This window comes from Glandiceps talaboti, chromosome 21 (assembly GCF_964340395.1).
Source record: "Glandiceps talaboti chromosome 21, keGlaTala1.1, whole genome shotgun sequence".
Classification (NCBI taxonomy): Eukaryota; Metazoa; Hemichordata; class Enteropneusta; family Spengelidae; genus Glandiceps; species Glandiceps talaboti.
Genome location: NC_135569.1, coordinates 5,548,717 through 5,569,153, shown reverse-complemented (window position 1 = coordinate 5,569,153; position 20,437 = coordinate 5,548,717). Strand labels below are relative to the sequence as shown.

Genomic DNA, 20,437 nt, shown 5'->3' with positions numbered 1-20,437 from the left:
TATTGTCATTGTTTTTCTTCGTCCAGCTAGAAATAGATAAGTGGCATAAGGGGCCTTGTTACTATGAGTCGAGGAGTAGTGACAACATAGTATTTCAGGTTGAATTAAGAAATATTTTCAATTCGAAAAATATTCAATCCGAAGGATAGTACAATTGTACAAGCACAAGGTTGTGGGTGTGGTTCTTCTAAATAAGTTGGACACAAAGCATTTCTAAGGAAAATAAAGGTGACATAGTGTAATGACTCATGTAGCCATTACAGTCTGTGCACATCTTTGGTTAACACTCAAACAAGCAGGAAACATGGGGTAGTTTGTTACAAAATTACATCTAAACTTACCACTTTCGTGCATTGTGTCAGGATCTAATGGTGGGATATCAACTGAAAGGGAAACAGGCAAGTTAAAATTTGAATTTGATCTCTCATAATCAAAGATTTGTAATACAGTGGATGTGATTAGTGAATTCTTGCAAGGTAGAATTACTGCAGTGTGCGCCTTGGAAATAAGCTTTTGCTGTTACTCTGTTCTTATAAAAAGATACATTGCCAGAGTCAACATCAAATCGAAAAAAATAAAGTTTTAAAGAAGGGTTCAAAAATTGAACTTTGCTAATTTTAGAACCCAAAAATGGCCACAATACTGAATCAATTCCTGAGGAAAGTACAAGAGTGTTTGCTTGAAGAACAGATGGTAAATCCAAATTTCAAACGGACAAGTAACAAGCTCTCGTATAATAAAGATAGGAGATATATTTGGTTTTAAAGAGGTTGAGCAATGTGGTGGACTACTTTAAGCAATGTGATCTGTCTAAACTGTTGGATTATGGTACAAGTCACATTCTAGTCCAAAACAAATAACAGTTTACACAGTAATTTGTGTTCTATAAAATAACGCCAGATCACAGTTGACTTGTGCAAATAGGAATAAATGAGAGTTGAGCAACAAGTTCTAGCATATCACAGAATTAAAAATGTGTGAACTCATACCTTTCAAAAGAACTACATTCGTGATAACAGTCTTTCCAGCCTTTGAGACACTGCACGCATATATACCGCTATCATCTTTAGTGGAACTTTCTAACTGTAGATCTCCGTTCTCCAGCAATTTCATACCAGCTATGGGATTTTAAAAAAGATAATGTGGTTTAGTCTCAGACAACAAAACCAAATCTGATAGCTAAGATAATGGTACATATTCCAAAAATACTTACTTGTGATTGGAAATGGCAATGTATCTTTGAGCCAACTAACAGTAGCAGAGGGATTTCTCTCGATAAACCAGTCAATCATGCAAGGAAGTCTGGAGCGAATTCCACTACGAATATGAACTTCATGAATCAATGTCATCTCTGTGGAGTATATAAAACACGTACAATTATACAATGGTTACCATAACAACATGTAAATTAAAAATTGGACGACACATCACAATTTAATACTATTAATACCTGGACATAATTCTTTAGCGACGCAAGGTTCAGTTTCCATTGATTCACCAACACATTTCTGCTTCTCTGAGCCCATGCACTGCTTCTCACGTTTACGAATTCCTTTCCCACATGTCACAGAGCACGCTTCCCACAATGACCATGGCGCCCATCCGCTTCCTACTGTAAATGAGTTTAACATGAAAATACTGCAGTTAGAAACCATACTTTGCTTACACAGGCAAACTCAGGTATCAAACTCAGAATGTGTTTGTATCAGCCGTTGAGATGGGGTGGGGTGGGGAGAGAAATGTTTCATGAGTTCTTCCCCATGTATCATTTTTTATCATTATTACTTTATTTTTTGTTTAAATCTTTCATCATCTTTCTTGATCTCAACATATATTGTGTTCCCATTCAATATACCTGGCAATATGTTCACATCGATGATTATTCTGCTCTTTAAAAACGTCATATGCTTATAATCCTGCGCATATAGCTGTTCTAGAGAGACTGCACGGGCGAAAATTTACACACCTGTACACGATTGTTCACATATTTCATATTCTGTGGCATCTCCTGGGCAGTGGGCTTCAGTTATATCCTTGCATTTCCTGTCTCGTCGTTTTACTCCCGTTCCACAGCTGACAGTACATTCTCCCCATTCAGACCAATCTTTCCAGTCATTCGATTCTGGTGTACAGACGAAAAATGAGGAAAAACCAAAGTGATTCACTACTGCAATGTAAATATTCATCTTGAATGTTACTGGTACTACAAAAGTATATGACGTCTACCAGCTTCATAATTTAGTAGAAATCTATTATGTTCTGTTCAGTTTTGCTGAATGGAAAAAAGTAAATGCATTGAGAATGAATGAATCCCTTGCATCTTCGAGACCTCCTCCTACTGGTCTTCCCAAGACAGTACAATAACTGGTTCAATCCTTAGTTCAGTGTATATTGCAGATAACCTTCTTGTACAGACATACATTTCTCAATATACACTAACGAATGACATGTGACATTACCTGTGCCAGGACAAGGATCTCCACAGAATATAGTATCCTCTTCGTCTCCCTCACAATCCGATGCATCTTTTCCACTCTCTGTCTTGCAGACTCGTCGATGTGACTTGGTCCCCGTACCACAGGTCGTAGAACATGACGACCATGGACTCCACTCGGTCCACTGTATTGGATCTAGATATTCACATAATGAGAGAAACTGGGGTTACGGTGTAATGAAAGATAGCCAGGAGACCTCAAAAAGACAGCTTTGGTTTACCAACTGCAGCGCCTATGTCAGATTTGGGTTAACATTTGGATGTACAAATAGTTGTATGGCAGAGCACAGTATAGAAAATGTGTCGGCCCTATCTAACCCCAATGTCTCCTTCGTACTTATAAATTAACACTAATGCAAGAAGATTGAACTGAAGTATTGGCCTAAATAACAATGCTTTCATATATATATATATATATATATATATATATATATATATATATATATATATATATATATATATATATATATATATATATATATATATATATATATATATATATATATATATATATATATATATATATATAATGTTCAAACTTCAACAGTTAAACAGTGTTACAAGAGGATATCAATACCACACCGAGACTTGGAGACACTATAAGAGTTTGCAAGTATTGTATAACTCAATCCTATCAACTTGCGTACATGAAAGTGCACGTCAGTGATATGCATATATTCAAGCAAACGGACGATATCTACCTTGTCACCAAATTTGTAAATTCCTTACATGAAATTGAAACTCACTATCTTAGATCGCCCTCAAACGGTTACACCCGTCATTATCCAGCGGCAAATTGACCAATCACTGAGTTCCTTTCATACATTCAATGTTGATTGCTTTTCCGACATGGCCGCCTCCGTACGTCACTGAATATTTTTTCAAAGTTGTTGAAAAGTGATTTGACGTAAAGATGTTAACATATATTCAAAAGTAAGGCATTCAAAATACTACCACTGGAAAGGACGTGTTGTGATAAGCCCTCCTGGTAGCGGAAAGTCAATTTGATACAATAGACACAACGACGCACCCCATTGGGCATTGAGTTGTTGATGGCAGCCAATCAGGTTAACCGTTTGAGGGAAATATAAGTTACACGCGATTCAATGACCTTTCTTTGATGGAGAGAGATATATCGTGGTATAGAAGGCCGTGATTTAGGCCACAATACACGTATGCATGTAGTATGTCATGCATTTCCAAATCTGTATGTGTTTCATGTGCTTTTGAAGTACATCTTGTTTTGGTCTTCATTTCTTAATTATCGCTACGTCTGTAAGTCGATGGAACACCACAGTATTTCATCAAATACATTTTAACACAAGGAAACTGCCATATGTTCGAATGTTCATTGTATACATTACCCATCAGATCACCAAAGTGGTCTGAGAGTACCACACTCTCGTCAGCTCCTAATTGAGATTACGAGAACAGTCGAAAAGCGAAAGTAAATCCGGAAATTTTCACTGAAGATAAGTTTTCTCGTGGTGGAAAAACGAGAAAATATCTATTCGCCAAAATTTCTTCCCTACATAAACACAGGCTAACATAGTCAAATAATGTGGAGAAAAATAATCTCTTGGGGCACCAGTAGAACACTTTTTGATCGCAAAATTTAACGGTTTGAAAACATGACAGCGATTGAAGTAACCTCTCAAACATTGGGTACTCCTTTCAAAAGAAAGTGTGCCTTAAATATCTTTATTGTTCAAAACCAAGAAAATACACCACATCAACATGAAACTCAACAACACTGAAATACTTCCATGAAAGTCTAACAAATACTCGAAATGAAAATCTACCATCTGTTTGTTTGTTGGTAATTACTAAGTCTACCTGTACAGTCTCCAGCGCTGCAACCTTTGACCTCTTTGCGATCGCCTTTGCAACCCGATATTTTGGTTCTGTCATCTTCCCTTACACATTGCCGTGAACGTTTCACTGTTGAACGACCACAAGTTGCAGAGCAAGTCGACCAATTGGTCCATTCGGTCCATGTCTTCTTAACTGTGAGGGCGCACAAGTAAAACAATTAGTCAAATTATGGCAACTTGCCATATGTTGCAATAATACAATAAACAAACTTTCGTCCATAACATTGTGTTTGTATTGATGAAGTACATATTTGTTTGTTTTCTTAGTTAATTTATACATTTATATTGTTATAATCGATGTTTGCATAGAGAAAACCGATTTATGTATTCCTAAAGTCTCCCCACATTACATTGACCAACCTGTTTCCAAATAATTCATAAAATTTGAAGATATGGCAGTGAACAAGACGAAAAGAAATGTGTTCATCAGCTTGCCCCAGTCATTTAATGTGTAGTTGTGTTGGATGGGCAGTGAGCTGGCGGGCAAGTTGAAACCAGTGGGAGGGGGAGGGCACATATCCTTCACTACCAGTGGAAGTCGTGATTTAACCACTCCCCAACACTGAAACGTTTGTGCTACCAACCATACCAAAAATTCATTTTGACGTACACAATGTACGCCCCTCCCCTACAATTCTATGTTTTCCCCTCCCACTGTATCAAAATCAGGACTTCCCTGTCGCAATTCTTCCTTGTTTGCCCCCCCCCCCCCCACCACCACCACCACCACCGATCGAAAAACAATTGCTCGTCCACTCAAAAATTGCATAAAGAACATATTTTTGCAAACACAGCTCTGAATCTGCATTTACCTGGACATTTTGGTTGTGTACATTGCCTGAATTCGAGACTTTGACCTGCACATCCAAACGCTTCTCTACCTTTTTCTGACCTACATGTTCTTTCTCTCTGAGCAGACGACACTCCACACGTCACAGGGCACGGTGACCAGGGGCCCCACTCTGTCCATTCATCTGGCACCTTTAAGACCACTGTTCAAAAAAAAATAAGCAGAACGGAAAAATACTTTAGGAATCAACACCATCTTCACGAAAAGGTATGGTTTCAAGCGAGGTGAATATGGTTATGTAAAATGATTTGAAATCTGCATAGGCTTGTTCCTAATTTGCATATTCATTGCCTTTTTTGTTGATTTGCATTCTCTTTGCAAATGAACTATTGTTCTCATACGGTGTAGCATAGCTGTGTTGTCAATAAAATGACAATAGTTCTGTTTGTGTCGGTCTTAGACCTACCTTTACACTTTTTTGGCGCTGTACAGTATTCGTCAATATCCTTACTAATACCAGAACATTCAGATTCAGGAGAATTAGGGGGTTTCACACACTGTCTGTCACGGGTACGTGACCATGTCTGACAGTCACACCCACTCCACGCACCCCATTCAGACCACGTCCCTGTAAAATCAAAACTCCAATTTATGCAAATTAGTTGATTCACAAGTCATAAAGAACACTGTCACGTTAGTAAGCTCCTTGTGGCCTTCTTTGCACTGTTACTGATAAAAGGTTCAATGAAATTTATAACAACTGAAAAAATATCGAGGGCTTCTGCTTGAAATGATTTACTCCTTGAAAACAACCTTGTGCTTGCAACACTGTTACAGCGATCATCAAGGAAGAATAACACGAATATTTTGTGAATATTTTGCTATGAACTACTCCAGCTACTCTTAATTACAATAAAGATGAAGAAATTTTGACTATTATAGAAGTAAAATTCAACTTTCTTGTATTCAAATTTCTCAGGAATGCCTAAAGTAATATATGCAAAGAACCTTATTTTGTCCCAAATCTCCCTTCTTTTGTTTTACTATATGTTATATCCTGTTTCTATGACTTCATGTCTTTGCTGTGTATGCTATCATGTATTTTTATGTATTTCATAACAATACATGAATAAGTTTACATTGGTTTATTATGAATAAATATTTCCTTTATCTCCAAATCATCAAATTTGATTTCAGTTATGTTCTCCAGAGAACTGTTCATGACCAATTTTGAAACACTTTCCTCTTGTTGTAAGTGCATACTACTACTATATATACGTACCGGGACAGGTCCCTCCATTACATGGTTTAGACTCTTCGTGATTACCCGGGCAATTAGCAACATTGGTCCTGTGTCCATTCCCTATACCACATATCCTTGTTCGAGTCACTAATCCTTCTGCACAGGAAGCTGAACAACGTGACCATTCTCCCCATGGTACCCAACCTGTTCCAAACCAAAACAATCCATGACGCTTGGTGTGTTTAAAGGAAATTAACAGAAATAGTGCTCAACTTGCTCAAAGTCATTTTAGCCAATTTAGCTACTTTTGCATTTGTTTATTGATTTCTTTAAGGGTTACTTTATAGACTCTACAAAAATCGAACTATGTTGTGTTGAGTTGTGTTGTGTTGTGTTGTGTTGTGTTGTGTTGTGCAATGCTCATGATGCATCGTGTCATGTTGTACTGTGCTGTTTTGCATTGTGTTGCGTGTTGTTTCGTTCTGTGTTGTGTTGTGTTGTGTTGTGTTGTGTTGTGTTGTGTTGTGTTGTGTTGTGTTCTGCTGTGTTCTGCTGTGTAATGATTTGTTGTGTTGTTTGTATATCGTAATGATCATTTCTTATTGACATTTTGATTGAGAAACTAATTATGCAAAACCAAACTAGTTACATGTACATATTGAATTGATTTTCAAATGTCTACATCCTGCCAGCACCAACTCTCCTCAAGGACCGTCACAAATCAACAAGCGTCAGTAGTGGTTATGTCATACAGACAAAAGCATTATGTTTGGAATCAACCTAGTACCTTTGTCATCCATTATTAAAATATATCTCTCTATATATATACATTTAAGTTCTTGATGTGAATAGCATATATGTACATGTTACAATATGATATAAACCGTATATCCCTACCAGGACACACTTTTTCGTTACACGTGCCCATCTCTTCCCCATCTCCGGTACAACCAGTTGTAAGTTCTCCTGTTTTTGCATGACACACTCTTTTACGTCTATGCTCTCCGCCACCACAGGTCACGGGACACTTTGTCCATTGGCCCCATCTGAGCCAAGCTTGCCCTGTAAAAATACGTACACGTTAATAATGTTTTAGTATCGCTTTTTAATGTTCAGGAGTTTAATGTTTGCAATTTCATCTACCTCCTCTTCCCTACCTCTTTCTCCTCCTCCTCACTGCCACCACCACCACCACCACCACGATCCTTACCACCATCGTGACGTCACCATGATCATCATCTCAATCATCATCACCATCATCATCATCATCACCACCACCATCACCACCACCACCGTCACCATCATCATCATCATCATCATCATCATCATCATCATCATCATCATCATCATCATCATCATCATCATCATCGTAGCCGTGCAGTTCTCATTACAGCTATCTAATAGTACATACACACATTCGTACATCTAGCCCAAACACATAACTGACCTTCACACCCTGTGGGTGTACACTTATCAAGACCAACATGAGTACCCCTACAACCTAAAGATGGAACTCCGTTCAGTTCACACGTTCGAGTCCTGATACGGTTATTCGTGATACACGAGCATTTTACCCAAGGATTCCACATAGCCCAACCAGGTTCTAGTCATTAAAAGGAATAAAAAGAAAAAAATTAATTCCCGGCGGTGCGTCTTGGATGGTGCCGTTAAAGAGGCCGTGGTTTACGTTTTAAATGAGCACATGTTGGCATTCAGATGACAAAAACGGCAAAGAAAACCAAAAGTTATTGATTCTCTCTTTTTAAGAATACGTATTCCTTATTTGAGTTTATCAACACTAATGTCATGTCAAACCTTCCTCTGTCTCTCCTGTATCTCTAGCTGTCTTTGTCCGTCCGTCCGTTCGCCGAGAGGTGTCTGTCTGTCTGTCTGTCGGTGCTGTATGTCTGTCTCTCTCTGTATCTCTCTATATGTCTGTCTGTCTGTCTGTCTGTCTGTCTCTCTCTCTCTCTCTCTGTGTATCTCTGTCTGTCTGTCTGTCTGTCTGTCTGTCTGTCGGTCTGTCTGTCTCTGTCTCTGTCTCTCTCTGTCTGTCTGTCTGTCTCTCGCCTCTCCTCTCCTCTCTTATTTCAATTATTCAAAATGATTGTAATGCTCATTGTATCCTTAATTCAAACACTAAGTACATGTATGTCAGTCAATGGCATTTTACTAAATACTATACATTGTTTTATACCTAGACATAGAGGCATGGTACATGTATCCTGTTCTTCCTCGTCTCCGGTACACTCATTTCCTGTAGTACACTGCTTGTTTCTTGTCTTTGTGCCTTCCCCACACGTCACGTGACAGGTCCAGGTGCTCCAATTTGACCAACCACTTTTACCACCACTTTCAACAATTCCTAAGGAATCACAGTTCAAAAAATAAAAAGCAATAGTTGTTATGATATTTGCCTGTCATTGCTTTGGATAGTTACTAGTCAAAGTAAGTAATCAATTCAATTTTTTTAGATACTTAGGCAAGTAGTTGTTCAAGAAAATGCATGTATGGCAGTGAGACAAGCATTTTCTGGTGTTTCGCTTTGTAATGCTACAAGAACCAAAAAGACAAATTTTAAAGATCTGGTCTATGTTACTCAACTTCATAAATACATTAAGTAAACATGTCACTACATGTCACTTCTATGTTCACGCATGCGCATCGGATGACTAGCCTTTTTTTAAAATAGAAAACAGCTGACATTACGACTTCTTTTCATATCTAGGAAATGCAACCATTGACGTTGAAGAGTCTTTCTCCAACATCTATTATACAACTTGCATAAAACTAAGAAAATTACCTTCAGGACACGGCTCAGAATTACACGACTTCAGTTCAGAATTTGTACCCTTACAGCCTGTCGTTTCTTCAGCGTCCTCAGTGAGACAATCCCTAGTGCGAGTTTTATTACCTCTGCCACATGTAACAGGACATTTTCTCCATTTGCTCCACTCAGACCAGTGTTTTTCAGCAATTACTGGAGAAAAATACAGGTGTTATTGTCAGCGGTGAAAAGAAACCTAGATGTGTTTTTATTAAAATCATGGAATTGTTTACAGCTAATACTAATACTAATACTAATACTAATACTAATACTAATACGATACGATACGATACGATACGATACGATACGATACGATACGATACGCTACGATACGATACGATACGGTATTTACGTACAGTACAATACAGTACAGTACAGTACAGTACAGTACAGTACAGTACAGTACAGTACAGTACAATACAATACAATACAATACATTACATTACATTTTATTACTCTCAGAGGGAATGATAAAATGCCTGCCTTGAAACATACGAAAACTACAAATATTGTGTAAATAGCAAACAAACAAACAAACAAACAAACAAATAACCTTAAGTAATACTTAAAATATTGCACAAAGTATGATTTTTTTTAAAAAATCACCAAATTACTGACACTGCTAAAATATACAAACCATCAGAACATGGTCCAGAACTACATGACTTTAGATCAGAACTCTCCCCACTACAGCCAGTCGCTTCTTCACCGTTCTCGGTGAGACATTTTCGAGTGCGAGCTTTACTGGCTCTGCCACACGTAACAGGACATTTTTCAAATTTGCTCCACTCAGACCAGTACGTATTCACTGCAGAGGAAGTGATATATCTTTCATCAAAGTGCGAATGAAGTTAGTTATTATGTATATGATGTAAATGAGGTGAAAGGGGCGAGCTGTATTTCTTCAAAACAATAATTAAAGACTTCTCCCTGTCTGTATATCTGTCTGTCTGTCTGTCTGTCTGTCTGTCTGTCTGTCTGTCTGTCTGTCTGTTTGTATGTCTGTCTGTCTGTCTGTCTCCCTCTCTGTCTCTCTATCTCTCTGTCTGTCTCTCTCTCTCCTCTCCTCTCTCTCCCTCTCCCTCTCCCTCTCTCTCTTTCTGTCTGTCTCTCTGTTTGTTTCCATCTCTCCCTACACATCTGTCAATGGTCGCACCGTCACTAACGTCTGAAAATTTATGGAGTCCCCCCCCCGCCTTACCCATTGCTCTTATAAAACATGGGGTTTTAGTTTCTAAATTACTTTTGACAATTTCATAAAGCAAAGTTTATCATTTTAGACATTGTATTTATGGTAGTTTGAAAAACGTATATTGTGCAAAGTTTCTATATACTCTACTCTTCGAATGTAAGCTGTAAGTTGCGAATACATATAGAATTAGTACTTACCTGCGTCGCAAAGTTCGAAGACGTAGCTTGCTAGCAGTATAGTGAACAGTGTATATACAAAGCATGACGCATACTTCATACCAGAAATATGATATTCCTCTCGTATCATCTTTCAAAGGATGTCTCCATAGTGAGGAAATGGGATGCAACGAATGTGGATTGTCGTAACACGGCGTATCCCGACTACCGTAGTATACTGGAACTTTTCGTTCGTTAGAGACGAATGTACGCATACGACGATGCAAGCGCGCGTGATCATACAAATACACATTCGACGTTCGATTCTGTAATATGGAACGGATATGTGGATATTCGAATTCCCAGCGCATAGGATTTCGCGAATAAAAATGAACATTTATTCATGATATGTGTTACAATTATATGAGAATAAGTGTAACTTCCTTGTCCATGTGCCAGGTTGGAGTCGTAACGGCTTACGACAGTTCCAACACGAACTTGTCCTGAAACCGTCGCTGTCCTGACGAATGCCAGGTCAGTCTGGTCTCCTGATGCAGCGTGCACACTGTGTGCGCATTATTGGCAATGTGATCATAATGAGCTTACCTGGGCACACGCCTTCTTCGCACCCTTTAGCTTCACTGTACGAGCCAGGAGGACATTTGCCTACAAATACACTTTTATTCTCAGATACGCATGTTCTCTGCCGTCCACGCTGGCCGTCGCCACACGTTACAGAACACTCAGACCACTCTGACCACGTGGCCCATCCAACTTCTCCGGTAACTCCTCGCCCTCCAAATGGGCCAATTTCTGAGATATACGTACATACATTGTAAATATCAGAATATGTTCTGGATTTGATGAAGTGATTAAGATGTAAATATCTGGTTGTTTTGGTGGTGGTGGTGGTGTTGGTGGTGGTGGTGGTGGTGGTGGTGGTGGTGGTGGTGTTGGTGGTGAAAGTGAAAATGAAAATAAGATGTGGCAAAGAATGTTTATGATAAATTCACGGACTACTAGTATTATTGAATAATCTATATTTTCTATGTTCAAGTTAAACATCTTATCTATGCTGGTCCCAACCACAGGTGCTTGTAAGTAAAGTTGCCCTGATACAAAGTTCATACCGATAGCCATACGGGGTACAGATATCACAGCAACTTCACGTCCCGTGGATCATACTTTCTCGACGATGTGAATTGTATATTACCGTAAAAGCGAATAATGTTTTACGAAGGTGAGAAGTGACCTACCTCCTGGACATGGAGTGCTGTCTTCGCTGTAACATTCTTTAGTCTGATATTTCTGTTGGCCGGGACTGCATAGTTTCACTTTGCGTCTCACTGTTTTACACATGCGTGACACTGTTCCGGGAAGAATTCCACAAGATACGGGACAGTCAGTCCACTCGGACCAGATAGCTTGTATTTGCAGATAAAAGACAAATAAATTTAGTAGACTATACGCTTAATGTAACCACTGGGGGAAAAAACTAAATCCAAACTTGAAGTTAATTTATTTTCTAAAGCGCATTTCCTATCTTAAAATATTCAAAAAGGCGCTGCACATACAGTAATACAGTATGAAATGTTTAATGATGTGTTTTAAGTTCGCGTTTAATTAAAGACTTGTGTCATCCATCATTGTCAGTTTCTTCGGGAGAGAGTTCCATAATCTTGGTCCGGAGATGGCAAGGTGAGATCTGTCATCAACTGTGTTGTCTGATCTTGTTGTGATACAAGATTTTGACTACGGTTAGATACTGTGACGTTTAACGTTAAATATATTAGTTACTACAATGCAATGCTTGTAGCAACAACAAATTAAAAATATTTCTTTTTGTCCTGAAAGCCATCCGTCTACATTTGGTAGTATTTGTTGTTGCTGCTGTTTTTTCTGTTTGTTGACGTCATTGTTCGTGTTTTAAAGGTCAAATTTAGACCAACTGACATATAAGTTAGGTTCTTGTTACGTCAACACAAACCATGTCATCCAAATGATTCGATTTACATATAAACTTTACATACCATGTATACTAACAGTAAGGAATGCGGCAACAACAAAAATAACAACACGAAAGAAAAATCTCGATACCTCCTTCCCCCGGGCTTTCAAAGTGTTGTTGTCGGAGTCGCACTTCGTATAAAAGTCTATTTTCATTTTTTTAGAGAAAAATCAACGTCTAGCTAGTTATGAAAACGAATTGATGTTTTCCTCATGCGGGAACAAAGAATTTCCTCATATGACTGTGTTCAGTTTTCGGATATACTTACTTCCTCCGTAGCTTTCCGATGCTAATGTGAGGATGACCAACGTAGCAGTGATGACAATCTTCATCAGAGGAGTTGACTTATTTCATTCACATTGTCTAAATGAAAGTAGTAGCACAGTGAATATAAAATTAACCCATCCGGGCATCCCGGCGACGAACTATACCATGATATTATGTAGTCGATTTAGAATTTCTATAAACGACGGAACGTAAGTTTATATTCGAAAGAACGCCACTGCACGTGGACACGGACGTGAATGGTGAGTTCTCTCCGCGTTTCATGCAAATTCTGCGAACGTTTTTCTCTCTTCCTGCATGCTTGCTATTCGATTACATCTTACAAGTTCAATGCCTCAGAAAGTAGAATTATCCAAGACAGTAAAGGTGTTATAGTTACGTCTCCCATACAAGTTGTCGTGTATCAGGCAGACGACACTTCGAAGAGAACATATGGTTTGTGCGCAAATTTTGTTTTCCCATGAGCCTTTGCGTTTGATGTCAAGTTGGTAGAACTCCGTATCTCAGCAACTGCGTCGTTTATTTGACATGAATTCGTCTGTTGATTTCTATCAAACATGGTAAGATTTCAACTTACTTTTTTTCTATTTGCAGACCATGCTAGGCATCTCTTAAGTAGCTATATCTGGCCAATAAAATACTTCACGAAACTCAGTGTAACTACCAGGACAATAATTCGCAAAAAAAACACCGAAAATATGGGGAAGCTTAGCGAGATGTGAAGTGTTGATTGTGTTTGCAGTTTGTTTATAAATTACTTCCTATTTACAATATGCAAACCTTTACACATTCTTTAGGTCTTCTGCTTGTTTGTTTTCGTTTTGTTTTTTTGTTTTTTTTTGCTTTGTGTTTTTGTTGGGGGAGGGGGGTTATTGGGTTACAAACTAACTTGGTTTGGTTGAAATTCAGCCATAGGTGTCAGAGATATGGCTGCTTACGAATAGTTGGATGGACTTCCAAGGGTCATTCGTTTAGCCCTTTCAGACTGTGACCATTGAGGGCTTAAAAAACAACAGTTGATTGACTATCTGGTAAAATATGGCAATCACTACCAAATCTTTATTTGAAGTAAAACAAAATACTCAAATAAAACAAAATAAGACATTGGTTAACGACGTCACAGCCGCCATGTATACTGTGTTAAATTTACTGGATGTAAAGTTTATACAGATTTAATCTGCAATGTGTGTAAGAAAACCCTACGACTGGCTGATGGGCTGGCAGTGTGTTTAGGATTTACATAATCAATGATACATGCCCCTACAGTACAGTCTCAATCTCATTCTTTCTTATACCATTTTCAGGGTGTCTGAAATTTCAAATCCATATTTCTAGAATGTCTTAAGAAACAAGTTTTGAAACATATGCTGGAACTTAATGTGTTAGAAATCACTCCTTATACCATTTTGCCAGTGTGTAATATTTCAAGGTCATATATATATGCAAAACGTCTTACATCAGACATTTTCCTCTGTATACCATTTTCACAGTGTGTAATATACCAAGTTCATATTGACATACAGAAACTTCATACATAAGAAGTATTCCTACTAGGCATACAATTTTCATGGTGTGTGATATTTCCCAATTCACAATACTGGAATGCCTTTGGAGAGAGACATCAACAAAAGTTTGATCTGTGAGTAGAAATGTTCACAGCGATTATCTTTTTACAAGAACTTGACCTGTAGAAGGTTGATGAATACACAAAAATATCTTTCTAAATAAAACAACAGTTTTGAAACATATGCATGTGTGTTCGAGGTCACTTCTTTATATACCATTTTCTGGGTGTGTAATATTTCAAATCCATATTACTGGAATGTCTTGTTACAGTTTAACCTTTTAGATCATAATGACATTTCTTCTCTGTCTTGTTCCTGGTCTTCTAGTTTCTTTATCTCTTCTCTGAATTGTTGGATAGCTTCTTTACTCTGTTTAAGTCTTTCATTAAGTTCTGTTATTTCAAATCGGATTTTTTTCTTGGCTGACTGAACGGAATTGACTGTTTTTCTCTCGACCTCTTCAACTGTATAGGGAAACGGAAGGTAAGCTGGTTAAGTTAGATATTCTGGATATCAATGTTTTAAAATAAGATGAGCATAAGAAACATAGATATTTTCAATTTATATGCACACATACACATACACATACTCATGTACCAAAACACAAGCTTGCATATTTATATGTATAAATTGGATCACATGTATGTTAATGTATACTTGTATCCATGTACACACTCATACATATAGACATTCACACATGCATGTACATACGTACGTACGTACATACATACATACATACATACATACATACATACATACACATACAGACGTGTGTGTGTGTGTGCGTGTGCATGCATGTGCTCTCAGACATGCGTGCAAAAGAAATTAACACCAATGTTTTCAGCATATGACTACCACAAGCGTACATGTAAATTAACAAGTTCACTGTATTTCTAGACATACAATGTAAATGTACACTAATGATGTTACAAAAAATTATATTTAAAAAAAAAAAGGAACAGTTTTGTATTTTAAGACATAAACTTACAATCTGTTTCATGTTTATGAGGTCCTAATGTCAGTTGTCTAGTTGTAGTAAGTAGCTGTTGCATCATCTGTGTTGGATCTTGAAAAATCTACAATATCAAAACACAATACATTGTACACAACTGATTACAATCTATAATGTGGACCAAAAATGCCTGCATCTCTTCCGGAATCTTACCTCATCTTTCCTCTATATGGTCAATGCCACGTAGTACATAATTGTAAATAGCTGTAGTGAAATCAGTTCAAAAGTTGTAAAGATAATTATTACCCACGTACGTACTATTCTATTTATTAAAGTGGCCATATGGATGAGAATTGGCTATTCATTTTGGATTTTTAATTTATAAAACAACTAAATGTGTAAAATATTTGTTATTGTACACACATATAAATTTGACAATTTCGATCCTTTACTATGAGGTGACTCACAAGACTACCCAATTCAATCATTCTAACCACCAACAACAAAGAATGTCTTCATTGATTAGAGGGCATACTGTAGTGGTATATGTACTTACTAATTCACCATACTGTAGTGGTATATATAATTATGTACTTACTAATTCATCGTACTGTTCTGACACCACATTCTTCTTTCCTAACATCAGATTTGTTTCAGATTGGAAAAGTTTGAGTAAGTGATATACTGTCACCTGTGGTAGATATTCAAATGTACATGTCACAGAATATTACTTTTGTTACCTTACCATTCATTTCATATTAGTGTTTACAAGCTCTGTTTGATACAACCATGCAGAAACCAATAAGTAACTGCATATTCTACACTTTACGATATTGCAATTTCTTGCTACATTTTGTCTAAATGAAAAACCATTTAAGGGTACTACAATACACACACACACACACACACACACACACACACACACACACACACACACACACACACAAACACAGACACACACATACACAAGCATTAATGTTTTGATGTCTGTATTTGATGTCTGCATGGTGGCACATTAGTTCATATCATTTAGACAAAATGTTGCAAAAAATTGTATTCATTCAGTCTTGCTATGTTAAAGTGTAGAATGTACAGTTTCGTACAGGTTTCTGTGTGGTTGCATCAAACAGCCAGTGAACACTAATACGAAATGGGCTGTATATCATACATTGGAAATAAAATATCAAGTTCACCCATAACGTCACATAATGACATTAACCCTACCGGGATACTACAATACCTTAGGCATGATCGCACATCACACAAGCTCAATACACAATGCTCACAAGTGCAATGTATATCATTATTAGCAGTAAATTTCAATCAACTTATCAACATCTCAGCAGTATATACAAGTTTTCAAAATTTGATTAGAAGTGTGTAAATGAAGTTCAGCAATTGCATGGATGCCAGACCCTCTCCCTTCTCAATGAATGAAGTTTGTTAATTGAACTTGTGTAACATTGTGTGATCATCCCTTACAAAAGCGTAAAAGAGTTCATTACACTTACCGGTCTTTCATTTGGATCATTGAAAAATATTTTAATGACAACTTCAAATTCTCCCCAGCCAGTTTCTGTTACCTCATATGGAGGCTTGGTTAGTACTGTCAATGAATAGATAAATAAAATATTAAAATAAAATCTACATTCACAAAACTAGATGTAGTCATGTAAAGAGAAAGGATTCTATCTATGATGAAATCTGCACTACAAAAACTGCCTACCAGACATGTAATACATTGCAGAAGTAAATCGCAAAAGTACTGAAGGTCATTAATGATAGTGTGTTCATTGGATCTATTTGATACAACCATTCTGAAAGATAGCAAGATCGAATGAATAGCTTTTTGCGATATTTTGTCTAAATGAAATGACTGTGTCTGCTTCCAGATCAGGATTTTAATGATGGCATTCAGCTAAAATTCTTGAGGGTGCCCTTACCATCAACATCCATTTTATATGCAGTGGAGGGATATTGGAAAATTATGAAACACTTACCTCTTAGTGGACTTGTGTAACTTTCATGAAGTTTAAATTGTATCTTTTTGACATACACAGACATATCCTGCAAATAAATATATGCATGTTTGTATGTTATTAATACAGCTTTAAAGGGCAACGCCACTCCAGGGTATATGTATCTATAAACGTATTTTCATGAACCTTGGGTTCTGGAGTGATTTCACGATTTCAATTTACATAAATTGTGCATGATTGCCAAGAAACACTAAATTGAAACTCTATTTCTCCTCTATTGTTCTTGCAGTGGTCCACTTGGTTCAACGGACTTAGCACTGTTAGCAGACATACATAGTCTGTATTTATACTGATATAAACACTTATCTCCTAAAAAGTTCAGTGAGGGCCATCCCTCATGGGTTCAGTGTTAATGCAAGAGGAAACCGAAGTACTCGGATGATTTGACATCATGTGTAGTATCAAGACTACTGGGTACACTCAGTGCCACTGAAACTGAACAGTACTCTGGACTTTGGAACTTTATAAACGAATCTCTCCTCAACAATGACCACATGAGAAGTGAAATGTTTTTATATTATTTCCTATGATTGCACATTACCTCATTTCTGAATGGTTTAACATAAACAGTCCATTGATGAGTATGTCCATCTTCTTCTCTCTTCTTACCAAAATATCTCGCTATATTACCAAAAACGATTGGTTTGATGATAGAAATTCCCTTTTAAAATTGAAAGTCAAGACATGTACATGAAATATCAGTTAAACTTAACTTAAACCATGGATGTATTAATAATACATCCACGCGGTAAACCATTCATTCAATGTTTATATTGTGGCTCGATTTACAAAATGTACAAATGTACACACATGTACAAGCAGGAGTCCTATTTTGAATCATGAATTGTCTGAAAGTGCATCATCTACTTATCTTATTATGATATTGCATCTTGTTCTTGACAGAAATATAATCATGTGAAATAATCACAAGAACTATCAATGTAAAATGCGCAAGCTATTTACAAAATAATCGCATAATAGTAACACCAGGGTTCGTACACTTAAAGCAAAACAAAATTCCAGGACTTTCCAGGGGTTTTTCGTCAGTTTTCCAGGGGTATCTATATTGAATTTTGGCCATTTTCCAGGGGTGTTGACACTAAAGTATATTTTTTGAATGACATCTATTTGTCTGATGTGGACGAGAAAAAATTATCAACAGTTCCCATATGTCACAAAACATTTTAAAGACAATCGACACTCTGCAAGACGTTGGTTTCAAAACCCCGTTTGTACGCTAAGATTAACGGAGAAACCGCTGTCCTAAGTAGCCGTTTCGTCAAGCTGTTGCATTGATCGTGTAAGATTGAGTCGCAGCATTCGTCAGTCTAATTCAGACATATCCAGAAAAATAAACTAAAAACTCAAGTTTGTCCTTGTTATTGTATGGTTTGATGTTACTAGATTTATAAGTCACCTAAAATAATTTTTTTCTTCAAAATTTTGAATGAAAACGTCATTTACGTAACGAAATTTTGAGCTATGAATAACTGAATACATTCATCGCTTGCGTCTCGATGTTTATATACGGATGCCACGAGTTGCGGAACATCGCAATTTCTCAACTTGACCATTGACGAATGCTACTGTACCGACTACATAAAACAGTAGTTTATTCTTTTAGAACATGTAACACAAATCCCCATTTATCGACGACATAAAAGTCACAACCGTACTTCCACAACCCGGAAATTCAACTGCACTTCCCTAGTTAAACACACACAAACAAGTTGTGGTTTGAATGCATTTACATTACCGCTGGCAATGACTGATGCAGTTTAGAAGATTTCACGAACGTCTAATGTTATTATAGAAGCCCCGGTTACTATTTTGCATTATACTAACTCCTTACTTTCGCAATTACAGTCAAAATAAAACGCACCTTCACTCTGCCGCCAGAATCAGGACCAAACTCCGCCATTTTGGATTTCTGCAAAAGGGCAGCCATGTTGACCTCACCGCGGTGAATGAACTTACACAAGTATCAGCGACCCTATTGGTCAAAAAGTTATACGAAAAATACAAAGTTGAACAAAAATATTATGTGGTAACCGTTAATGATCGGTTAGTGTTGACGCAAAGACGATGGATATCGAACTAAAATCAACGAAACTAAAAGTATTATTTGCGTCAGAATAGCTTTATTCCATCACCATAGTTCTTGACCAATCAAAGATGTCGTTTTAAATGGAGACACAAATTACTACTTTCTCGACCTCTTATCACGAGCGTACGAAAGTAAACAAATTTTTAAGCCCTAATTTTATATACTATGACATTTTTTATTTGAACTATAATAACTATATTATTTATAGAATTAATTTTTAAAATCATTTCTAAAAGTGGAAAATGTATACCACAATATATTTATATGCAAATATATACTTTAGTACGAGGTCAACGCCGCGCTGACTTTGAATGCATAAGGTGCCGGTAGGTTGGGGGTCATGCATGCATGGCGCGTTGAAGCCTCCGCTTATGCAAAGGGTGAGATATATTCTTTGACCACCAAACAATCCAGTATTTTGGAGCCCAAACCTCGCGGAAACTACATTACATGACAACTAGTGAAGAATTCCGTCTGTTGTAAGTCGAAATATCCATGCTTTCGTTCACATTTTGTTTGTTATGATTTTCAACGATGGCGTATTTTGTTGGCAGCGTGCCATCTGTCATGCCATGTGTCTTTTTACCGCAAACCCATGTTATTGAGACGTGGGTGGGGCACAACGTTGTTTTTTTTCTGTATCATCGTGTTTTGATAACGATACATATTTTTTACTGTACAATGTTAGGGTCGTTGTGGGTCAACATTTTTCAGCGTCACGCATGTATTACAAATTGAAAATAATATTAGTACGAGGATCGAGGTTCTGACTTGACATGCTTGAGTACGGATCGGAGTAAACACCGTGTGATATATTTGGTTGGCATGACTCCCGTTCTCAGTCAGAGATCCAACTACTCCCAAATCTGCAGACTATGCATTCGAATAGATAAAACAATATTACAA

General features: G+C 37.2%; 1 protein-coding gene across 1 annotated transcript; it reads right to left on the bottom strand.

The window, feature by feature from the left end:
* Positions 1–14,012: 14,012 nt before the first annotated feature.
* Positions 14,013–19,372, bottom strand: LOC144451503 (YEATS domain-containing protein 4-like). Its single transcript, XM_078142369.1, has 7 exons — positions 19,307–19,372; positions 17,966–18,085; positions 17,386–17,452; positions 16,897–16,991; positions 15,984–16,076; positions 15,422–15,509; positions 14,013–14,897 (listed from the first exon to the last, which is right to left on the bottom strand). Exons 1-7 carry the CDS (start codon positions 19,370–19,372, stop codon positions 14,719–14,721), a joined length of 708 nt encoding a protein of 235 aa, XP_077998495.1. The 3' UTR covers positions 14,013–14,718.
* Between the last annotated feature and the right edge of the window lie 1,065 nt (positions 19,373–20,437).